At 42.9% G+C, this 20391-nt stretch overlaps 1 protein-coding gene across 2 annotated transcripts in view; it reads left to right on the forward strand.

The window, feature by feature from the left end:
- Positions 1-20391, forward strand: part of BMPER (BMP binding endothelial regulator) — a 262209-nt gene that overhangs the window by 135414 nt on the left and 106404 nt on the right. For both annotated transcript variants that reach the window (XM_029234380.1, XM_029234379.1), the window contains 3 exons: positions 9884-9983; positions 15475-15584; positions 19311-19451. In XM_029234380.1, the coding sequence (XP_029090213.1) occupies positions 9884-9983; positions 15475-15584; positions 19311-19451 (351 nt within the window). The remainder of the gene's footprint in view (positions 1-9883; positions 9984-15474; positions 15585-19310; positions 19452-20391) is intronic.

Consider the following 20391-nt stretch of genomic DNA (forward strand, 5'->3'; position numbering starts at 1 on the left):
GCGTCTTTCTTCCCCAGGACCAACATGGACATCCATGGCAGTGGACTTGGGATGACATGAGTGACAGACGCCAAGCTGTGTTTACAGTAATACCTTCCTTCTGTAACTAGGCTCAGTAACTAGGGGCTTCTGTTGTGCTACATCTCTTCCTCCCTTAAGATGGGGTTTGCTCTCACAAGAAGACAAACAGGTGAACCTCTTTCTTTCACTGGACTTGCCCAAACATGTCAGAACACGAGCTGGGAGCCCTCCACCACAGCTGTTTCCAACAGCTTGTATGCTTCTTTTCCTTTGATCATATTGGGCCTAGATTACTGTTATCCCAAAAGCTTGCCAAGATTGAGTTACAGCCTGATTGTCTCAAAACACAAACTTAGAATTGGTTGACAAGACCAGTACCCGAGGGGCATCACTAGTTTGAATGAATAGTTCCAGGAACCTCTAGTCTCCCTGGACAGTGTCCCCTGATGGAGGCCAGAGCGTTTATTGGACTCCATGATTGTTGTACTCATGGCATTTTAGATTTTGTTAGAATTTTCGGGAATTGCCACTCGATACAAAGTAGAGAACTGCACATAGTAATGTATATTGAATGGAGATTCTGAAAATTTTCATTTAAAGACCACAGTGTCTAACGTTACAGAAACTCAAATGTGTGTCGCATGGATGAACAAAAGCCAAAATGGTGTGCCTCATCAATTGCTATTCAGAAATTAAAACAAAGTTTAAATGTAATCTTATTTTTCTGTAGTGTGTTCAGTCATACTATATTTATGAAATATCTCAAAGACTTCTAAGTCTCATTTTGTCAGTACAATAAGGGGATCCTGATTTATCTTAATTAAGATTAGTTTATTTCAAGGCAACAGATATTTTGGGGCCTTAGGAAACATTACTGGAGCACAAACGTCTTTGAGTTATTCCAGTTTTAACTGTCACCCCAACAAGTAGGTGTTTAACTGAAAACCAAACACTTCTGACGTTACTGTGGTCTCCCTGTGGAGCTGGGAAGACAGAAGTACTTGAGAAAGACAGAAGTACTTGAGAAAGACAGAAGAAAGATGAACATAGCTTCTGCCCTCAGTGAACTCTCAACCCAGTTTGGGCAAATGATGCCGAAATCCAAACGAAAGATTGTGGAAACAAAATAAAACAATATACGAAGTATGTGGTATCCATAAAGTATTTCTGGTGGCCAAAACTTAAAGGTCAACAGAAAGGTTTTAGAGGAGCAGTCCATCAGCAATGCTTGGGTTTCTGTCTGTGGGTCAGTATTTCTAGAGACGCTTGCGTCCATCAAAGGCTTTCGTATGGCTTCCTCCTTAGTGCATATCCAGCTTTGCTGCGGTGTAGACAGCCTGGGGAACATGAAAAATGCCCTTTCTCCTGCACAATGGTGTTATTTCCTTCCTTTCAGGAATGGCTCATAACTCACAGGAGGTGTGAGTTCTGAATGATTGTGCTTTTCATCTCCCTGGAATTGGGCCAGACTGTAGATAAAGCGTTTGATGTGTCAGCAGTAGGCTTGAAACAGCTTTGACTACCTACATGATGATGAAAGGTTGAACTTTGATAAAAATGGCAAGAAAAGGAAGAGGGCTCGTTTTCTTTCTTTCTTTTGCTGTTTTTTTTTTTCTTTGGAAGGCAGTTGAGAAATGCCCTACCGGGGTGGTCTGGGAGGTCTCTGGGAATCTGAATCATCAGGAGGGTGTTCTCCTGTGGATTTGTTTGTTTATTTATTGATTGTTTCAGAGAGGGAACCCCCATGCTTGCCAGTAAGGCAGGGCCAGATTCTCAGGGCCCTTATCAGCAAGTCCTACCTCTTTGCTCACTAAGCCCTGGAAAGAGGCATCGCATCCTTCAGGGCAGATCACTTCTGCTCCAACTGTCCCTCGGCCTTCAAGTACCTACCTGCAGACACCAAACGAACCAGGGCTGGCAACTCTGCTCTAATTCCCAGGGCTTTCCTTCCTTATCCCTCGTGTTTCAGGGCATTTGCTCAGAGATCTCGGTCCTCTAGGGTGGTCTTATCTTCCTGCTTCTATAATCGACAAAGAAAGGAGTAAAATATTTGTGGAAACCCCCAACCAGTTGGAATTTGCCTCTAGCAGTATCCCAGTCTTATCAGTGATTTGTGTGTCTGCCTGCGTGGAAAGCTGCATTTGGGGAAGAGGAAGAAGTTTGAAATTTTCTTTTTCAATGCAGAAACATTAAAAACAAACAAAAAACACAAAGCCCTGCCATGCAGCTAAGTGACAAGAAAGAGCTAAGAACAAGGACCCAAAGAGGAAGACATGAATTTCACCTTTAAATATGAGGCTTAAGCAAACACAAAACAGAAACCCCCTTTGAAAACGGTGTTAGTGAAGAAATAATAAACACATTTACTTCACCTATTTATTTATGACTCTAATATTTATTTCACAAAATTATGACCTTTGACTCTGCCTCCATGGGCCCTTGAAGTCCACTGCTGTCTCCACACTGGGCTGGGCCTGCTCACCTGGGCAGCTGCTGAAAATAAGCCTTGAGCTGGCAGCAGGGGAGGCCTGGCTGTGGTACCACACAACCCACCACCCCCGCCCAGCTGAGGCCATGCAGGAGTTTCTCTGTAATTCCCTGCAAGTATCTCTGAATAGGATGAACACAGTCAAACTCTCTGGGAGTCATCTGTCTGGCCATCAGAGGACACTCAAGTTCCTGCAGGGCTCACTGGCATGGACCAGAGGGTGACACGTCATACAATTTGGCGGGAACTTCAATTTAAGGGCCCTGAAGAGACCTGCTGGCAAACAGGGTGGGTGTCCTCCTTCCTTAACACCAAAAAGTTTCTCCTGAAGACGTCCAGCAGCGCTTACGATCGCGGCCTGTGACAATAAGGAGAGAGGAATAAGGTGAGAAAATCAAATTGTCTGGATTGAATGTCACCTTCTGAAAGGTAGAATGAAATACCTAGAGATGAGCATAGGAAGAAGAACACACAGGAAGTGACGAACTTGTTCAGTTCAGCAATCATATGACCGGGGTTTAAATTGAGATTCCTGGCTATCTTTTCCTTTCTGAAAAACATGGGAAAAAACTGGCTTGTTCAGTGAGGGAAAGGCTGATAGAACAGGTTATTATAGTGTGTTGTAGTGACATTAGACCTGGAATATTACATCTGGGACTGTACAGTGAAATTAAATGTCATTTCTTTAATAATAATTTTGTTAGGCAGAATAATGGCTCCCTGACTGCCAAGATGTCTACATCCTAATCCCCCAAACCTGTGACCGTCACATTATATGGCAAAAGGGATTTTGCAGATATGATTAAGTTAAGGATTTTGAGATGGAGAGATTATTCTGGATTATCTGGATGGGCCGTTTTTACAGGCGTCCTTATAAAAGGGAAGCAGGAGGGTCAGAGTCAGAGGAGATGTGGTAACGGAAGCAAGGGCCAGGGTCAGAGAGAGATTTGAAGACGCTACACTGACGGCTTTGGCGATGGAGAAAGGAGGCCATGAGCCAAGGGAGGCAGGCAGCGCCTAGAAGCCAGAAGAGACGAGGAAACAGACTCTTCCCTAGAGTCTGTAGACGGAATGCAGCCCTGCCGATGCTTTGATTTTAGCCCAGGGAAATTGATTTCAGACTTCTGACCTCCAGAATTGTGAGATTATAAATGTGTGCTGTTTTAAGTCACTAAGTCTGTGTGGTAATTTGTTACAGCAGCAGTAGGAAACCAAAACAACAATACAATTGGACTGAGAAGCATTAATTGATTGGAAAAATAAAAGGAATTTGGCTCGGGCTGACTCTTAAAGCAGGTCTTGATTTTCTGACTGTGAAGGAAAAAAAAAGGTTTTTGTTTTTATCAGCCCAGTGGGCACTTCTCAGGGGTCATTGTTTGCACAAGATTTTCATGGGACAAAATGAATATCTTGGCCAAGCTTTGCTGACATATCCTTGACTCTTTGTGTAGAATCGACGTTGAGTTTTGTTTTATGACTTGGAAACAAAAACCCATGCATAGCATAATGTTCAGCTTCTCGGGGTCGAACGTCTCCAGGATCCACACAGATGGTGATGATAAAGGCTGAGTTGGACTCAGCACAGATGCCTTGGAGAAGCACAACTCAACCCCATCCATCGCAGTCACCCATTCCTTCCCTCCTGCCCTCTGCCTCCACAGGCCTGAATAAAAGTGGCCTTCAGCTACCAGAGAGGTGAAATGGGGCCCGATTCTTCTCTCAGAGAGAACCCCTCCACCTGAAAAATGTTCTCCATCATTCAGAACACATGTCTCGATCACATGTTACAAGCTATGATGTGCACTAGCTGCTGGAGAAACTCACAAGAGAAATAAGCCTTAATCCCTGCTCGCTGGAAGCTCCTGTTAGTGAGGCATTTGCAACATGCAGTGCCTTGGACAGCAGCATCCAACTCAGCTGGGAAAGTTATTAAAAATGCAGATTTCTGGACTGTGGCTTGCAAAAACATTGGTCTAGTGCAGTGGTTCTCAACTGGAATTGATTTTGTCCCCCAGGGACATTTGGCAGTGTCTGGAGACGTTCCTGTTTATAACAACCAGGGGATGAAGGGAGATACTGGCATCTAGTGAATAGAGGCCAGGGATGTTGCTAAACATCCTACGATGCACACGATGGCCTCCTGAAACAAAGACTTATCTGACTCAAAACATCAATAATGCCAAAGTTGAAAAGCCATAGTCTAGTGGGTAAGTCTCACAACCTCCCACACAAATTATTATGCCATGTGGTGTATACATATATGCCTATGTAGTGTGTGTGTATCTATATATACCTTTCTCTTTCTCTCTCTCTCCCGTCGTAGTGGGCTTATCACCCACTATAATTTGCAGGTGACATCTCTGCCTTTGTCCACTCTACTTCTGCTCCCTCAGCCTCACAGCTCTCCTGCTGCCTCTCTTCTGCTTGGATTTCCTATTCTGCACTGGCCAAGAACCAAGTCCTTTACCCCTGGAGTAATTGTCATGCTCCGCAACTTTACCAAAATAAATTGCCAGGTTGAAGAGAGGCATGGATAAGGACATCCATTTCTTTGGGGAAAGATTTTTGACCTAACCTGTAATTCAGAGTTGGTGCTCTGCTCACAAGTCAGCTCTATACCACTGGCTATTATGATGTAAGAGTTATGGGTCACACATGAACTCTTTGCACCCAAGATGTATTTCTCCCCTACACTAACCCCTCCAGTTTTTCTCTCCCACTTTCCCCATGTTTATCTAGAATCAATGGAGAAGTCCATTTTCTTCAAGCAAATGCACATTGGGAAAAAAAAACTGCTCCAGAATGTGGTTGAGTGTAGCTGATTGGTTGTAACCGGTTAGCAATGCACTGCTGTGCTTCCCCCCGCCTCCCGTTAGGGGCCCACACTCTGTTTCCCGGTCAAGGGATGAGTGCCATGTCACATGCTACAGAAAGGTTTCCAGCCCCCAATTCTCAGCAGCCCTCAGGGGTGGGAGAAGCATCCTGCATGCACATGGCTGTGGTTTTATCATCTTGCACTCATCACTATATTCAGGAAGATAGATTTTTTTTATTATTATTATGCAACAGAACTCTTGCTCTAGGGTAAACTTTGACACAGAGCAATTGTGTTCTTGACTAAATCAGCTAAAACAAAAATAAGAAAATAGACCTGGAACAAGTTTCATGTTTTTCTTTTAAAAACAGCTACTTTTGGAGAAGCACTCACATATGTAATTAGAACAAAGGACCACTTCTAAAGAACAAACTTGCCTTCTCAAGGAATGGCAAATGGTGAAAATTGTAACTCACCAGTATGGTGGAAGTTCCTAGCTTGCCTTTTCTTGTTGACCAGATGGGAATAGGCATTAGTCCCTATGCATTTTAACCATTTAGAAATTTTCAAACATTTGACAAAAATACATGGAATACTAGGAATCCTACCAGCTTTACAAATTGAAGTTGAGTGTTGCTTTTTGAAGTATCAGCACCAACATTTAATTGGTACCCAAAATATTCAAAACCCAAGGAGATACAAAGGTAAGGGGATGCAGACAGACCTGAATTCTGCCTTCTGATCAGCACCCTGTAGTTAAAGTGCTCTGAAAAATTCATCTGGATTCTGGAGCTCATTCTGTGTGGCGGCTCTTCCTTTCATTCAACGAATTTTTACTGAGATGCTTCCTTGAGCCCATTACTCTCCTTTTTTTTTTTTTTTTTTTTTTTTTGCGGTACACAGGCCTCTCACTCTTGTGGCCCCTTGCGTTGCGGAGCGCAGGCTCAGCGGCCATGGCTCACGGGCCCAGCCGCTCCGTGGCATGTGGGATCTTCCCGGACCGGGGCACGAACTCGTGTCCCCTGCATCGGCAGGCGGACTCTCAACCACTGCGCCACCAGGGAAGCCCCCATTACTCTCTTGAAGGATATTAGGTTCAAAGGACTGGTTCCTCCCCATACCATCATCTAGCTTAGAGGCAAAACCAGTGTTGTCTCTCAGGGTTAAACGTTTATGTATGTGTCAAAAATACAGGAATACAGATGAGAAAAGAAGAGGTATGGGAAGATGGAGGAGGTTACTGGGAAATGAAGGCATCTAGAAGACTTCACAGATGAGAAGAGGTGTGAAATAGACCTTGAGTGAAGCCCGATTTCCATAGGGGTTAATGATGGGGGGAGAGAGGGAAAGAGGCATGTAGAAAGAAGATAGAAGGCATAAGATGTTCTTGGGGACAGGAAAGAAACAAGATACACAGGAACCCTCTCTCTGTGTTGGTGTTGGGAGGAAAGGAGATGAGAGAGAAGATTATGGGGTATCTTGACAAAGTAGCCTAACTGCAGTAACAAAGAACTAACGCATCTGCGTGTTTTAACAAAATAAAATTTATTTCTTGCTCATTTAACAGTTCCTTGCATGTGTTTAGTGCGTAGATTTCCACATGGTGACTCAGAGAAGCAGGCTCTTTCACTTTGTTGCAAGGTTCTTGCTGTTCTCACCATTCAGCTGGTTCTCCTTCCAGTAGGGAGAGAAAGTGAGAGCATGGTGCTTTGAATGGGAGAGATTTTTATGGGTCAGGCCTGGAAGTGTTCTACATTATTTTCATCTACCTCCCATTGACCACCACTAGCTGCAAGGGAGTCTGAGGAATGTAGATGGGCTCTGTGTCAGGAGAAAAAGGATTCTACACACACATACTCACTTCTACATTGACTTTTAGCTTAAGTGGGCTGAACTTCCTCCTGAATGCAGTGGTAAGTCATCCCCCACCTTAGCATGGGAGCACGCTCCATAAAGAATGATTTTTGTATGTTATATTCATTGCTGTATCCCCAACATATGGTAGACCTTGAATAAGTCTTTGATCAAAGAATGAAACAGTGGTTGGATGCTGGAAAGGAGTCTTGGAGATATTGAACCTCCCAGGATGGTTTAGTGCAAGAGAGTTGAGGCAGGGAAGCCAATTAGAAAGCGATGGCGATAATCTGATAGAGCCTGAGTTAGTGCGGTTACAATAGGAATTAGTACATTTTTAGAACCAGACATATTTATTTCTGCTATTTTAACTTTCTTAGTTTACAGCAGAGCCCCAGCTTATAGTTTAACCAGAGTCCCTGCTGAGTTGAAATCACAGAAGCAGGTTGTGAGCCGAAAGGGCCTGGGACTTTCTTTGGAGGTATTAATTGGAATGCAGCCTTGGGACTTGGGCTATGCTACAATACTGCAACCCAAACAAAATAAAACCTGACCAAACCAGCAAACCCAGATTGGAGTTCAAGTTACTTTAACAGACTCTTGGGAAACACAAACTGCAGTTGTATTATGTATGCAAAATTCTCTCTTTGACCTTATTGTAAGGAAAATTACTGGAGTACACACAGTCTTTGGCCAGCTTTCCAGTGTGTTGGACAAGTTAACGGCTATGCAGTTATGCAATATTTTTCTTAAATTTTCATTTTAAAATATGCTTGAAAAATAGATGCTTATCCAACAAGAACAGAGAATATCCATGAAAAGAATACGTTCTCTGTGCACCTAAGAGAAGCTGACACCCAGGCAACTTCGTGTGGCCCAAGGCTTCATGATTTTAGGAAGTTGCTGGCAGATGAACTTCTTTGAAATTAAAAGCTAAAGAGAGCATTCTGTCCTCCCTCTAGATTTGACTTTTGTGGTTTATGTATAAGCTGGGGCAGACCTCACAGTATGACCTAGACTCAGGTTATGCGCCTCTGAAGTCTGGTGAAAGGCCAGACTTCAGGATTATGCAGAGTTGAGTGAGGAACCTCACTGAGAACAGCCAGGGATTCCTAGGAGAGTTTTAGCGATTCTTGCTGATCTGGAAATAATGTAAAAACAACAGAAGAGCTTTTTGTGGTATTTTCATGTGTTTTCTATTGGTTTGGGGAAGAAGCCAACATTAAAGTGGCTTAAAAATAATAAATATTTAAAAAGACATAACGTGCCCTACCCTTTTCATCCATTCCTACCAAAAAATAAACTATCATAATGAAAATGGCAAGAACAGGAAGGGAAAGCAGAAACAACAGGCGACAGTAGTATGCTAGGATGGGAAGGATCCAGACGGCTAATGTCTGGTGTCAATACAGAAAGTGCTGGGGAAGGTGTGAGGAAACGCCACGAGGGAATCTTTCCCTTGCGAGGCCCAGGACTCTTTGAAGCGTGAGCTCCTCATTTCCTGAGGTCTCTCGAGATAGAAATTCCAGGCTTGAGACAATGGGTACTTTTTAGGGTCTACTAGTTTGGTTTCTAGCTCAAATCCTAGAGAAGCCAATTCATTGAAATTCCATTTGCCTAGTCATCTATCTACCAAACTTACTGATTTTTCTAAAGAAAAAAACCTTAATTATTCCCAAATTTGATAGCAATTCGTAGTGCACAGGATAGTTTTCACACGAGCCTTGCAGAGTTATTGGATGTAAATTGACTGGAAAGCACTTTTTTTTTTTTTTCTGCTCCAGCTTTCTGAAGATTCAGTTACAAGTTGCTGAGGCTGGAAAAACAGGGGTCCCTGCTGAGGGATAGGGAAGGGGGAGTTGGTATGCTCATCTTCACATCCTGGAGAGGCGAGAGATGCTGACGGGCAGAGAAGGAGGGATGCTGAGGAAGAGAAGAAAGGAATGGGTGTCAGAGGTGATAGATGCTGGAGGACAGAAAGGGTCAAGGATGAGGGGCAGGGAAAGATTTGAAGGCTCTAGAACATCTTCCAAGGCTGCTAAAGCTCTGCCAGTCCTTCTAATATCGATAATCATAAACCTTCTACTTACTTAATCGACACAGGTTTGGTTAGCTGGGCGACTTCAGTGGAATGGTTCTTCCGAACATTGGCTTTCAGTGTATCCATTTTCAGCAGATTGGCTAACTTCCCCAAATCCGAGCCTTGCTGAGCCACTCTAGCAACACCTTTAAGGTGTGGCCAAAAGGGAAGCCTTCATGGAGGAAGCTGTCAGCAGGACAGAAGAGGACACATCTCAGTAAAACCCCAATAGTTGCTTTGTTGCATTGGGCTTGGAAAGAGAGCCCACCTTGTTTGGGTTTGCCCGAGACTTCCCTGGTTTTAGTATTGAAAGCCTCAAATCTCAGGCAAACTGAGATGGTTGGCTGGTCTTAAGAGGGGAAAAGGTAAAGAAAGGTGGTGGTGACTGGGGAGAGGTGATACTGTAGCCGTCTCTTTAGGGGTGGTCGGTCTTCTCATGGGTATCATTCATGGGGCTTACAGGGAAGATCAAAGGATGCCTGGGGACAATTGCACAGATCTGAGCAGTCACCCCAGCGACCCAGCACCAGGAAAGGCCTAGGTTTGTTCCACATATCTTGGTTAGACAATATATATATGCAAGTACTTTTCTAAATGTGCTTTTTTCTCTTTCTCTTTTCTTCAGGGAGGCAGGACACAGTGCGTGAGAGAAGTCTGTCCCATTCTCTCCTGTCCTCAGCACCTTAGCCACATTCCCCCAGGACAGTGCTGCCCCAAATGTTTGGGTGAGTGACTGTTTGCAGGTCAAAGAACAATGTAATTTATTCTTGGAGTTTCTGCTGAGAGTCGTCATCCACTTTGTTATCTTGAGGTTCTCAAATTGTGCTATTTCGTGGCTTCTTAGAGACAATGCCTTCTTCTGATTACCCGAGTGTAAGGTGTGTACAGAGTTTGTCCCTCTTCTGGGCCTCCACAGAGCTTTCTTTTCTCTTGTCTTCCCATGTATCTGTAAACCCGGTACACTGGACAACCTGGGATAATAGCCCCTTGTGGGGAGAACAGTATTGGGAAACCATCTTTAACTGGGCATCTGACACTCAGTAGGAATATATTTTAAAGGCATTTGAAGTAAACGCACATGGAGGAATATAGTGTAATTGGGTTGGCCAAAAAGTTCGTTTGGTTTTTTCCATATGATGGCTCTAGTAGTGCTTAGTTGTCTTTAACTTCATTCAAAAAATTTTGTTAGATTGTATTGTGACAGCTGTCATATCAGCGTGCTTTAAAATAAAAAAACCTTATCAAAATTGGTGAATTTTTGTATAGCCATTTTAATATTGAAGATGGGAGAAAAAAGCAACATTTTTGGCATATTATGCTTTATTATTTCAAAAAAGGTAAAAACACAACTGAAACGCAAAAAAAGATTTGTGCAGTGTATGGAGAAAGTGCTGTAACATGAACGTGTCAAAAGTGGTTTGCGAAGTTTTGTGCTGGAGATGTCTTGCTGGACGATGGGTAGACCAGTTGAAGTTGATAGCGATCAAACTGAGAAATTGAGAACAATCAATGTTATACCATGCGGGAGATAGACGACATACTCAAAATATCCAAATCAAGCGCTGAAAATCATTTGCACCAGCTTGGTTATGTTCATCGCTTTGATGTTTGTGTTCCACATAAGGTAGGTGAAAAAAACCTTCTTGACTGTGTTTCCGCATGCGATTCTCTACTTAAATGTAACGAAAATGCTCCATTTTTAAAACAAATTGTGACGGGCAATGAAAAGTGGATACTGTACAATAATGTGGGATGGAAGAGATCGTGGGGCAAGTGAAATGAACCACCACCAACCACACCAAAGGCTGGTTTTCATCCAAAGAAGGTGATGAAGGTTATGTATATGGTGAGATTGGAAGGGAGTGCTCTATTATGAGCTCCTTCCGGAAAACCCAACGATTAATTCCAACAAGTACTACTCCCAGTTAGACCAACTGAAAGCAGCACTCGGCGAAAAGCGTCTGGAATTAGTCAACAGAAAATGCATAACCTTCCATCAGGATAACGCAAGACCGCATGTTTCTTTGATGACCAGGCAAAAACTGTTACAGCTTGGCTGGGAAGTTCTGATTCATCCACTGTATTCACCAGACATTGCATCTTCAGATTTCCATTTATTTCAGTCTTTACAAAATTCCCTTAATGGAAAAAATTTCAGTTCCCTGGAAGACACCTGGAACAGTTCTTTGCTCAAAAAGATAAAAAGTTTTGGGAAGATGGAATTATGAAGTTGCCTGAAAAATGGCAGAAGGTAGTGGAACAAAATGGTGAATATGTTGTTGAATAAAGTTCTTGGTGGAAGAGCTTCCCTGGTGGCGCAGTGGTTGAGAGTCCGCCTGCCGATGCAGGGGACAGGGGTTCGTGCCCTGGTCCGGGAGGATCCCACATGCCACGGAGTGGCTGGGCCCGTGAGCCGTGGCCACTGAGCCTGCGCGTCTGGAACCTGTGCTCCGCAACGGGAGAGGCCACAACAGTGAGAGGCCCGCGTACCGCAAAAAAAGATAAATAAATTAAAAAAAATAAAGTTCTTGGTGAAAATGAAGAACGTGTCTTTTATTTTTACTTAAAAAGTGAAGGAACTTTTTGGCCAACCCAGTACTTTTAGAGGCAAAAACAAGCAGGAGGGTAACATGCCAAAAACGAGAGGTTTGGAAGGGAATAATGATTAATAGTCAATAAAAAAGGAGGATTAGCTATTTCTTTTTGAGCAATTGCTATGTGCTAGGCACCTTGTGAAAACACTGTATATACTTCTTCTCATTTAGTTTTCTCAAGAGGCTGTGACATACAGGTGCTAAGTATAGAATTCTGATGTGTAATGTAGGTGCCATTCTTAGTTTTATTGTACTGAGAAGCAAGTAGATTCCTAGAAGGTAGCACAGCTAGTGAGCTATGAAGTTGACACCTGAACATGAGTCTCTGTGATTCTTGAGCCCACAGTTACTTTAACCTGCTGCCACTCATCTTCCCTGGTGACATGGAGAGCAGCACGAATGTTACCAACTGAGAGGAGACAACCCATGATGGAGAGGCTCTAGAGCATGAGACTCTTTGGCTTTTGTTTAAACTTTATGTCAGCTTCTTCCATGTGATCCTTAGGTCCCTGAGTTAGTTGAGGTCAGACTCTTTAAGAGTCAAATAAAAGTAGCTTGATCCATCACCTGAATACAATAGAATATCCAGCATCCCCACCAGAATCTCCAGGGATCCTTGGGGGATGGCTTATATTTTCTCTAGTCACCACTGGCTTTGTGTTTCAGCTTCTGCTGTTTTCTCTGTCTTTGTACCCTTTCCCTTTCCTCTATTCTCTGCTCCCCCTCCCCCTTCCCTCCTCCTCTTCCTCTTCCTTCTTCTTCTTCAACATCATTTTGTCCTTTCAGGGACAGCCCCCCTCTAGTCTTTTCACATTATCGTTCTATTGAGTCGGGGCTTGCATAGCAGATTTCACTGAAGGTTTACCGTCAATGGAGATGATTACTTTTCAGGGAAGCACAGTGAATAACATAAAATGAACTATTAAGCTCCCTTTGTTCTTAAAAGGTCTTAGATATTTTGCCTTCAGGAAAATTTCACTGTTTCCCTCTTTTGTTTGGGCTCCAGTCTCCTTTCCTTACTGTCCATACTTTTTCCTTGAATATCTGTCTTTTCTTTTATAGCTTGCCTTCCCCAGTTCCAAAACATCTGCTGATTTATTTTCCTCCTTCCCAGCTTATCATGGCCATACCTTGAAGCCTTATCTTTCTACAACCAAATTGGCAAATAAAAGTATCTTGTTAAACTAAGGCAGATTTCTCCTGTTTGTAGGATTCTGCTGCTAATTCTTCATCTAACAATGTTTGCCTTCCTGCTGTGTACACACACACACACACACACACACACACACACACACACCCCTACTTTTAAAGTAAATACAAAGGTATTCTAAGAACAAAGCAGAATTGTTTAGACATGGCTGACTAAAGGCATGTCCACTGATTTGTGTGCTTCTTGGGTTGCCAGCGTGTTCTTGTGCCCCTGGGATAGAATCAGCCAGTTCGCTGTTGTTGAAATTCTCATGCTGTGGGTCATGGTGGAAGCAGTGTCCTGTCTAAGTGGGAAAGTCATCACAGAGGAGGTGTCGTTTGGGGCCTGGCCTTGAAGATAAGTAGGCTTGATTGATGCTTTGAAGCTGGTATCGTGGATATTCTGAGTCAAGTCAGAGGTTTCTCACATGAACAATGGCTGTTGTATTGAATGCAGATTTTTCTAAGGAACGTCAAGTCTTAGGAAACTTGAAAGTCATAATTCTTCCAAATGAGACCTTTTACAGTTGGGCTAAGCCCCTGCAGAACAATGTGGAAATGGCTTAAATTAGGCTATGCATGGAGTCTCTGAACCATTCTTTTGAATGTTTTATCTTATTTTGAGCCATGATGACTTTGGGATTAAAGTAAGATTGTATGTTTTTTGAAAGTAAAAAGAAACATACCCACACAACAGAAGACAGAAAGGAAAAAAAAGGAAACACAGGGATGCTTACTAGATGCATCTTAGACTAATTAGACTTTTGGCTTGTTGGACACTGATTTGCTGTTCAATTCTCCCTTGACCAAGATTCATTCACACAACATACCTCTGCCTTTTGTATGACAACATTCTTTTCCTGTCTTTTCTCATTTTCAACGATAGCCTCAGCAGAGGTTTGTGTACACAGAGTACCCAGTGCACCTCTTATTTATTTATTTGTTTTTGGCTGCGCTGAGCCGCATGCGGGATCTGAGTTCCCTGACCAGGGACTGAACCCGTGCGTGCTCCCTGCAGTGGAAATGTGGAGTCTTAACCACTGGACCGCTGGGGAAGTCCCCCAGTGCACCTTGTAGGGTGACACAGCCCGGGACCATATTTGAATTATACCACCTCTAGTAATGATAACACTTATCACCTGCCAGCTATTGGGTGTTTAATGAGTACCAGGCTCCGTGCTAAGAGCCTTACACCAATATTCTTAGGTAAAATTTACATTTTCTAGAGGGATAATTCAAGCCATTGGTCACATTTGTTCAGGGGGATAAACTCATTGAAGGGTCTTTTTGTTCAGCAGTCTACTGATGTATCAATCCACCAGTCCAGCCATCTATAAAAGATAGGAAAAAGGCAAACCAGGTTATCACAATTTGAAAAAAATAGTCAATTGAAGCAGAGCTATTTTTAATTCTTAAAAGACAGCAATATCTCTCTGATGTGAACAATTCTAATTCTGAGAATAGCATTTAGCATGTGCTTATAGGTATTTCAGCGTTTCATTGGGCCTCCTAATAAATAGAGATTGCTTTTAACCTTTTTACAGGAAGAGTGTGGGTATAAATCTGATGAGTGATGATTAATCTTTGACTTCTCAACTTAGTCCTTAATTGAAGTAATATTTCAGGGATGTTTTATGTGATCCAAGGAGTAGAGACTCAAATACTGAAAGAAAGGAGGATGTTGGATTGTACCCTTTATTCGGGGTTGCTTTTTTGGTCCTTTGGGTCCCCAATCAAATCCTCACATCAGGGAAAACCAAGGTAATTCTACAAGCGGTGTGATGCCTGTGGAAGGTTGGACCCTGGGGGAGTTGGAGTCTGCCTCTCTGTGCTCTTTGAGTTAGCGTCACCCTTCATGCCAATGGACTTATCATTTCTTCAACTGAGATGCTATCTCATTAGTTCTTTTTCCCCATCCTAGTCCTTCCTGGGATATCTTGACTTCTCCTGCCTCTTCCCTGCCAATACCCACTTTCTGGATAATTTTACTTATTCTTTCAGATACAGCTCAGGCATCACATCCTCCAAGAAGTCTTCTTTCCCTCCCTGTCCCCACAGTTCCCAGATTGGCTTCTTTCCAGAGCTGACCATCTTGCTGTATTGAAATCATCTTTTGTGGGTGTATTTCCCCAGTAGACTGAGCTCTGTCAGGATAGGATGTCTTAGTCATCCTGCTTCACTGTGATGAACTCGTAATAAAGATTTGTTGAACTAAAAGGATTCAGTGTGGAATCAGAGTCTCTTTCGCAAAAACTCTCTAAAGTCATGACTCCTGGGGATCCCCTGGGAACGTCTGACCCAAGGCTCTGTTTTTGTGCAGCAGAATAGCTGGTCTTGTGAGAATGTTTAACACTTCTGTGATGTAATTGCTGATGATGAAGTGGGACATACCTGGCTTCTGTCTTGCTAACGCTATGCCATTGCTTCCCTCTAGGTCAGAGGAAAGTATTTGACCTCCCGTTTGGAAGCTGCCTCTTTCGCAGTGATGTTTATGACAATGGATCCTCTTTTCTCTATGATAACTGCACTGCATGTACCTGCAGGGTAAGGTGGTTCTGAGGGGCTGTGGTCCAACACTGATAGCATTTTTGGTTTTTAGTGTTAACATAGCCAAACATGATAATGTGTTATTTATGGGAAGGAGGCATTATTGATGTCACTTTATGACTAAAATCTTACTTCAAGGTCACAAGAATGTTCAAACATAGGACCCAAATTACAACTCACTGTCATCTTCCCAAGACCAGTAAGTTAGCTCCTGGTGGTGAGAATTAAACTCTTAGCGGCTGTCCTTCCTGAAGGACTTTCTAAAAAAATCAGACAAATGCACGTGGCAATGTTCTCTGGCTCTAGTTATTCAAGATGAATTCTCTGATGCACCTGGCAATAAAAATGGCTTTAATCACATTCAAGAGAAAAAGGCATGGATTCACAGTTTATCATAAAAATAAACCTGGTAGCTCGGGAAGAGAGTATTTATGTGTTGTTCATTGTACCATTTCTTACTTGAGTCATTGCACACTTTTCTCAAAAGGCAACCACAAGTCTAGTGACTGGTAAAGAAAGAATTCCACAGCTTCAGAAATTTAAAGGGATACATATCACACGTTTCTAGACTATGTTTATGTGGTGATTTATTTCTGAAACCGAGAAAATCATTTATATGGAGGACTTTAGGATCATTCATTAGTGAGTTAACCCAAACATCTATGTGACACGAGTTTAGGATAATACATTTTGGTGGTGATAGTTGCTGTTTTGTTTTTAATAGCCAGAGGGCTATAGAGGGAAAGAGGAGCTTTTCTCAATGTCAACTATGAGTCAGTAGCTGGGATTAGAGTTCAGAAGTTCCTGGTTACTTGAGGCATGCTTTGTTAAGTAGCATGCACTTCTTCAGGGAGGTGGCCCAGTAAGGTCTGAACTGTCTGTTCCCTGGCACTGAACAGTGAGTAATTCTGAAGCCCGGGACTACCTTCCTGAGGCTCCGTCCTCTCCTCTGTGGTTTGTATTATCCTGTGCTAAACATATAGTCACTCCTTCCGCCTTGGCCTCCATCCTCAGGACTTCTCTTTCTCTCCAGGAATTTCACAGGTTATAGCTTCCTCTTGGGGATACTGAGCGTTTGATGAAACACATCACATTTCCCATTCTCTTGATTACAGGAAAGCCAGGCATCCCAGGAATGGAAATTAGTTATGCTTGCAATATTTTGGGTATCATTCTATTTTTTGTCTTTTTTTTTTTTGCAGACAAACTTTTTTAAAATAAATTCATTATTTGTTTAGTTTTGGGTCTTTGTTGCTGTGCGTGGGCTTTCTCTAGTTGCAGCAAGCAGAGGCTACTCTTTGTTGCGGTGCACGGGCTTCTCATTGCGGCGGCTTCTCTTCTTGCGGAGCACGGGCTCTAGGTACGTGGGCTTGGTAGTTGTGGCACGCGGGCTCTAGAGTGCAGGCTCAGTAGTTGTGGCGCACGGACTTAGTTGCTCCACAGAATGTGGGATCTTCCCAGCCCAGGGCTCGAAGCCGTGTCCCCTGTATTGGCAGGTGGATTCTTAACCACTGCACCACACACCAGGGAAGTCCCTTGGGTCTCATTCTTTAAGAGATTCTTTGAGAGATGATTAGGCAATATGTCCCAGTACTCAAAAGAAGTATAACCATTCCTTCAAGATGTTTTTATCAGAGTATGAGTTCATGGTCATTTCTGGGAAATTGGATGCTTGAAGAATCAGGCTGCAATCATTTGGGATGATCAGTATTGTTTTTTATCTATTTAGAGCTTCCCTCTCCGGCATCCCCATCCAATGCCATGACAGGTACAGGAAATAGTTCTCTGAACACAGTATGGTTTCAGGTCTCCATGCCTTCAAATTTAAGTATTCTTCTGCCTGCCGTGTCCTCATCTTCTTTAAATTTGATTAGCAAACTCCTCTTCATCCACAGCAGCCCATCTCAGGTGTCACCTCCTTTAGTGAGGCTTTCCTGACCCACCTAGATTGGTAATTGTTCCATCTTCTCTACTACCCCTACACCTTTACTAGTTCTGTTTACCACATTATACTGCAGTCTTTGTTTAGATGGTTATCTATCCTCTTCGTGAGTTCCTTGAAGACAGAGCACATCATCCATCTCTGTATTCTCATTGCTTAACCCAGTGCCAGGCAATGATCTAATGGGTACTGTGTGTGTGTTTGTGTGTGTGTGTGTGGGGGGGTGTGGGTGTGTATTTAATGAAAGTTGGGAAATCTACCATGAAGTATGCATTATTCGAGAGCTAGTGAGTGCCCTTGTTTTTCAAACTTGAAATCAAGACATACAGTTTGACAAAGGATTTTTTTTCCAATTTATGAGTTGACTTATAATAATTTCTATGTGCCAGATACTGTGCCAAGTACTTTACATATTTCATTTAAACTGCACAATAAACCTGAGAAGTAGGTATTATCATCTCCATTTTGAAGATGAGGAATCTGAGGCTCAGGGAGATGGATTTGCACAAGATAACACACAATAAATGAACTGGCATTCTACCCTGGTCTTGTTCAACTCTACATCCTATTCACTATATAATGTGGTTAGAACCTTAAAAATAAAGAATAATAAATGCCTTTTTTTTGAAGGATCATCTCATTGTCATATTAATTTTAAGTGGATGAGTTAGTGGGAGTATAGTAGATGGTACCAGAAGTGCCTCTTGAAGTCATAGAATTAACGTAGAAGCTATAGAAGTTACATCTGTTGACTTACACAACCTATCTGTATGCCGTGCTCAGAAGTGAGTCATCTCTCCAAGCTTACTAATAGGGTCTATGTTTCGGAGAGGGGTTTAGTCTCTCATTTCCCTGCTGTTGGCTCACACTAACTCAACACTTTGAGGTCATTGCCCATCTACCCTGGGACACTTCTTTCTTCCATCTTGTCTTCTGATAAGTTACACAAATGTTTTGCTCTTACAGTCATTCCACCTGACAGTCTACTCCAGAAATTGCAGCTTGTTGGCTGGGGAACTGAAGAAATCTACTTTTTTTAGTTGCTCTGAACATTTCTTCCATGCTTTGTTGAGTGAATAAGTAGGCACAATTTACTTGGCTATTTTGTTAATAGAATGCTACTTCTTTAGAAATCAAGCCATGCCCCTTTACTTTACAGATATAAACTTTGTCACCCTCAGAGTTTAAGTGGCCTCATTTAAGGTCACACAGTTTATGTAAGAGCCCTAGAACCCAGGCCCCGCTTTGGAACTGCTTATTTGGTTCCTTTGTGAACGTAGAATACAGTAAGGAATTTCGTCTTGACATGGAACCTGAGCTCTAAATTTTTACTCTTTGATCAAAGGTATGCTAAACCTTTACACTAAACTTCTAGAAGGTGTCATAAAGCCATGGAGGAGAACAGAGGGAGCACAGTTAATGAAGGCTGCAAAAGAGGAAAAGGGTAGGAAGAAAGAAGGAAGCTTGTTGGCCCACAGTGACCCAGGGCTTCTTGCCACACATTGGCTCTAGCAGAATCATCAGTCTCTTGAGCATTTAATGATAAACCCTTGGAAGGTGGGGAGCACATGTCACATAGCTGCTTCTTCTTCTGGTCCAGATACTAAGTCAGCAAATAACATTTTGAAGTGAATGAAAGATTTATGGCAACAAATTAACATATGGTATCTTCAAGATATGTTTTAAAGCAGTTAGTTGTGGGTTGTTAAAGGAAGGCGAGGTAGGATGTTTGATGGAGGCGGAAATCGTTTTTAATGTCCAGTTTGCCTTTTGGCCCCCAGGACTCTACTGTAGTGTGTAAGAAGAAGTGCTCCCACCCTGGTGGATGCAGCAAAGGCGAGGAGGCCTGTTGTGAGGAGTGCCTTCTACGAGTGCCCCCGGAAGACATCAAAGTGTGCAAGTTTGGAAACAAGATTTTCCGGGTATGTCACGAGCCAAGCTCATGGGAACTGTTGTACGATACTGAGTGGTAAAAAGCTCCTGACAAAATGCAGATTGCAGTATTCCATCTTTTGTATATATACATGTGTGTATGTGTATAAATGTACTTATTTATATTACAATATTATATATACATATGTATTTAGAATCAAGGACACACAGGGACAGAGAAGCAACTGTTTGAAAACGTGTTTTTCTTTGGCTTTACTTTTGCTTTATAAAATACTTTAAACCTGTAAAACATGATTCCCCTTTCCAAATGTGGTGGCCAGTGGCTGGGGCTGAGCTGAGGATGTCCCTGGATGGTACAGCTGCGGGTGCCCAAATGCCCAGGGGCATCTCCGGCAGTCAGAGATGCTCAGTGGTCCTTGCCAAGACCCTGATTCTTTTAGAACTTTTCCACTTAAATTACTTTTTCGAAGAGAGATTTTCTCATTTGGAAGATGTTCGGGTGAGGATGTTCACAGGGTATGTGGCCAGCAGAGCAGGTGAGTAAAGGTGAGAGAGCCCTGCCCCAGCCGAGCTAGAAGGGCTGTCTGCTGCCCATCTCAGGTATGTTTTACATCGTTTTCTAACAGCCCGGCTGGGAAGTTGTGCAGCCACCATTTAAACATCTGGATGAAGATTGTTGGCTTTGTCCAAAGAGCTTCCCATCTAGACTGTTTTCCCCAGGGGTGGAGGGAGTCTCTCTGTATCTGAAGGCATCATCTCAGGATACCATGAGAATTGAGACCCTCAGAATCAAGTCAGAGACAGAGGCACCTCAGGCCTGCTGCACCTAGCTGGACTTCCTATTACAGAGGTGGAGGGAGAGTCTTGATTCTTACGGCATCTGTAAGAAGCCCTGAGGTGTCATGCCTAAGGGAAGGCCGCCGTGTGTGTGTGTGTGTGTGTGTGTGTGTGTGTGTGTGTGTGTGTGTG

This window comes from Monodon monoceros, unplaced genomic scaffold, assembly GCF_005190385.1.
Source record: "Monodon monoceros isolate NGI ecotype Baffin Bay Population unplaced genomic scaffold, NGI_Narwhal_1 Super_Scaffold_2, whole genome shotgun sequence".
Lineage (NCBI taxonomy): Eukaryota > Metazoa > Chordata > Mammalia > Artiodactyla > Monodontidae > Monodon > Monodon monoceros.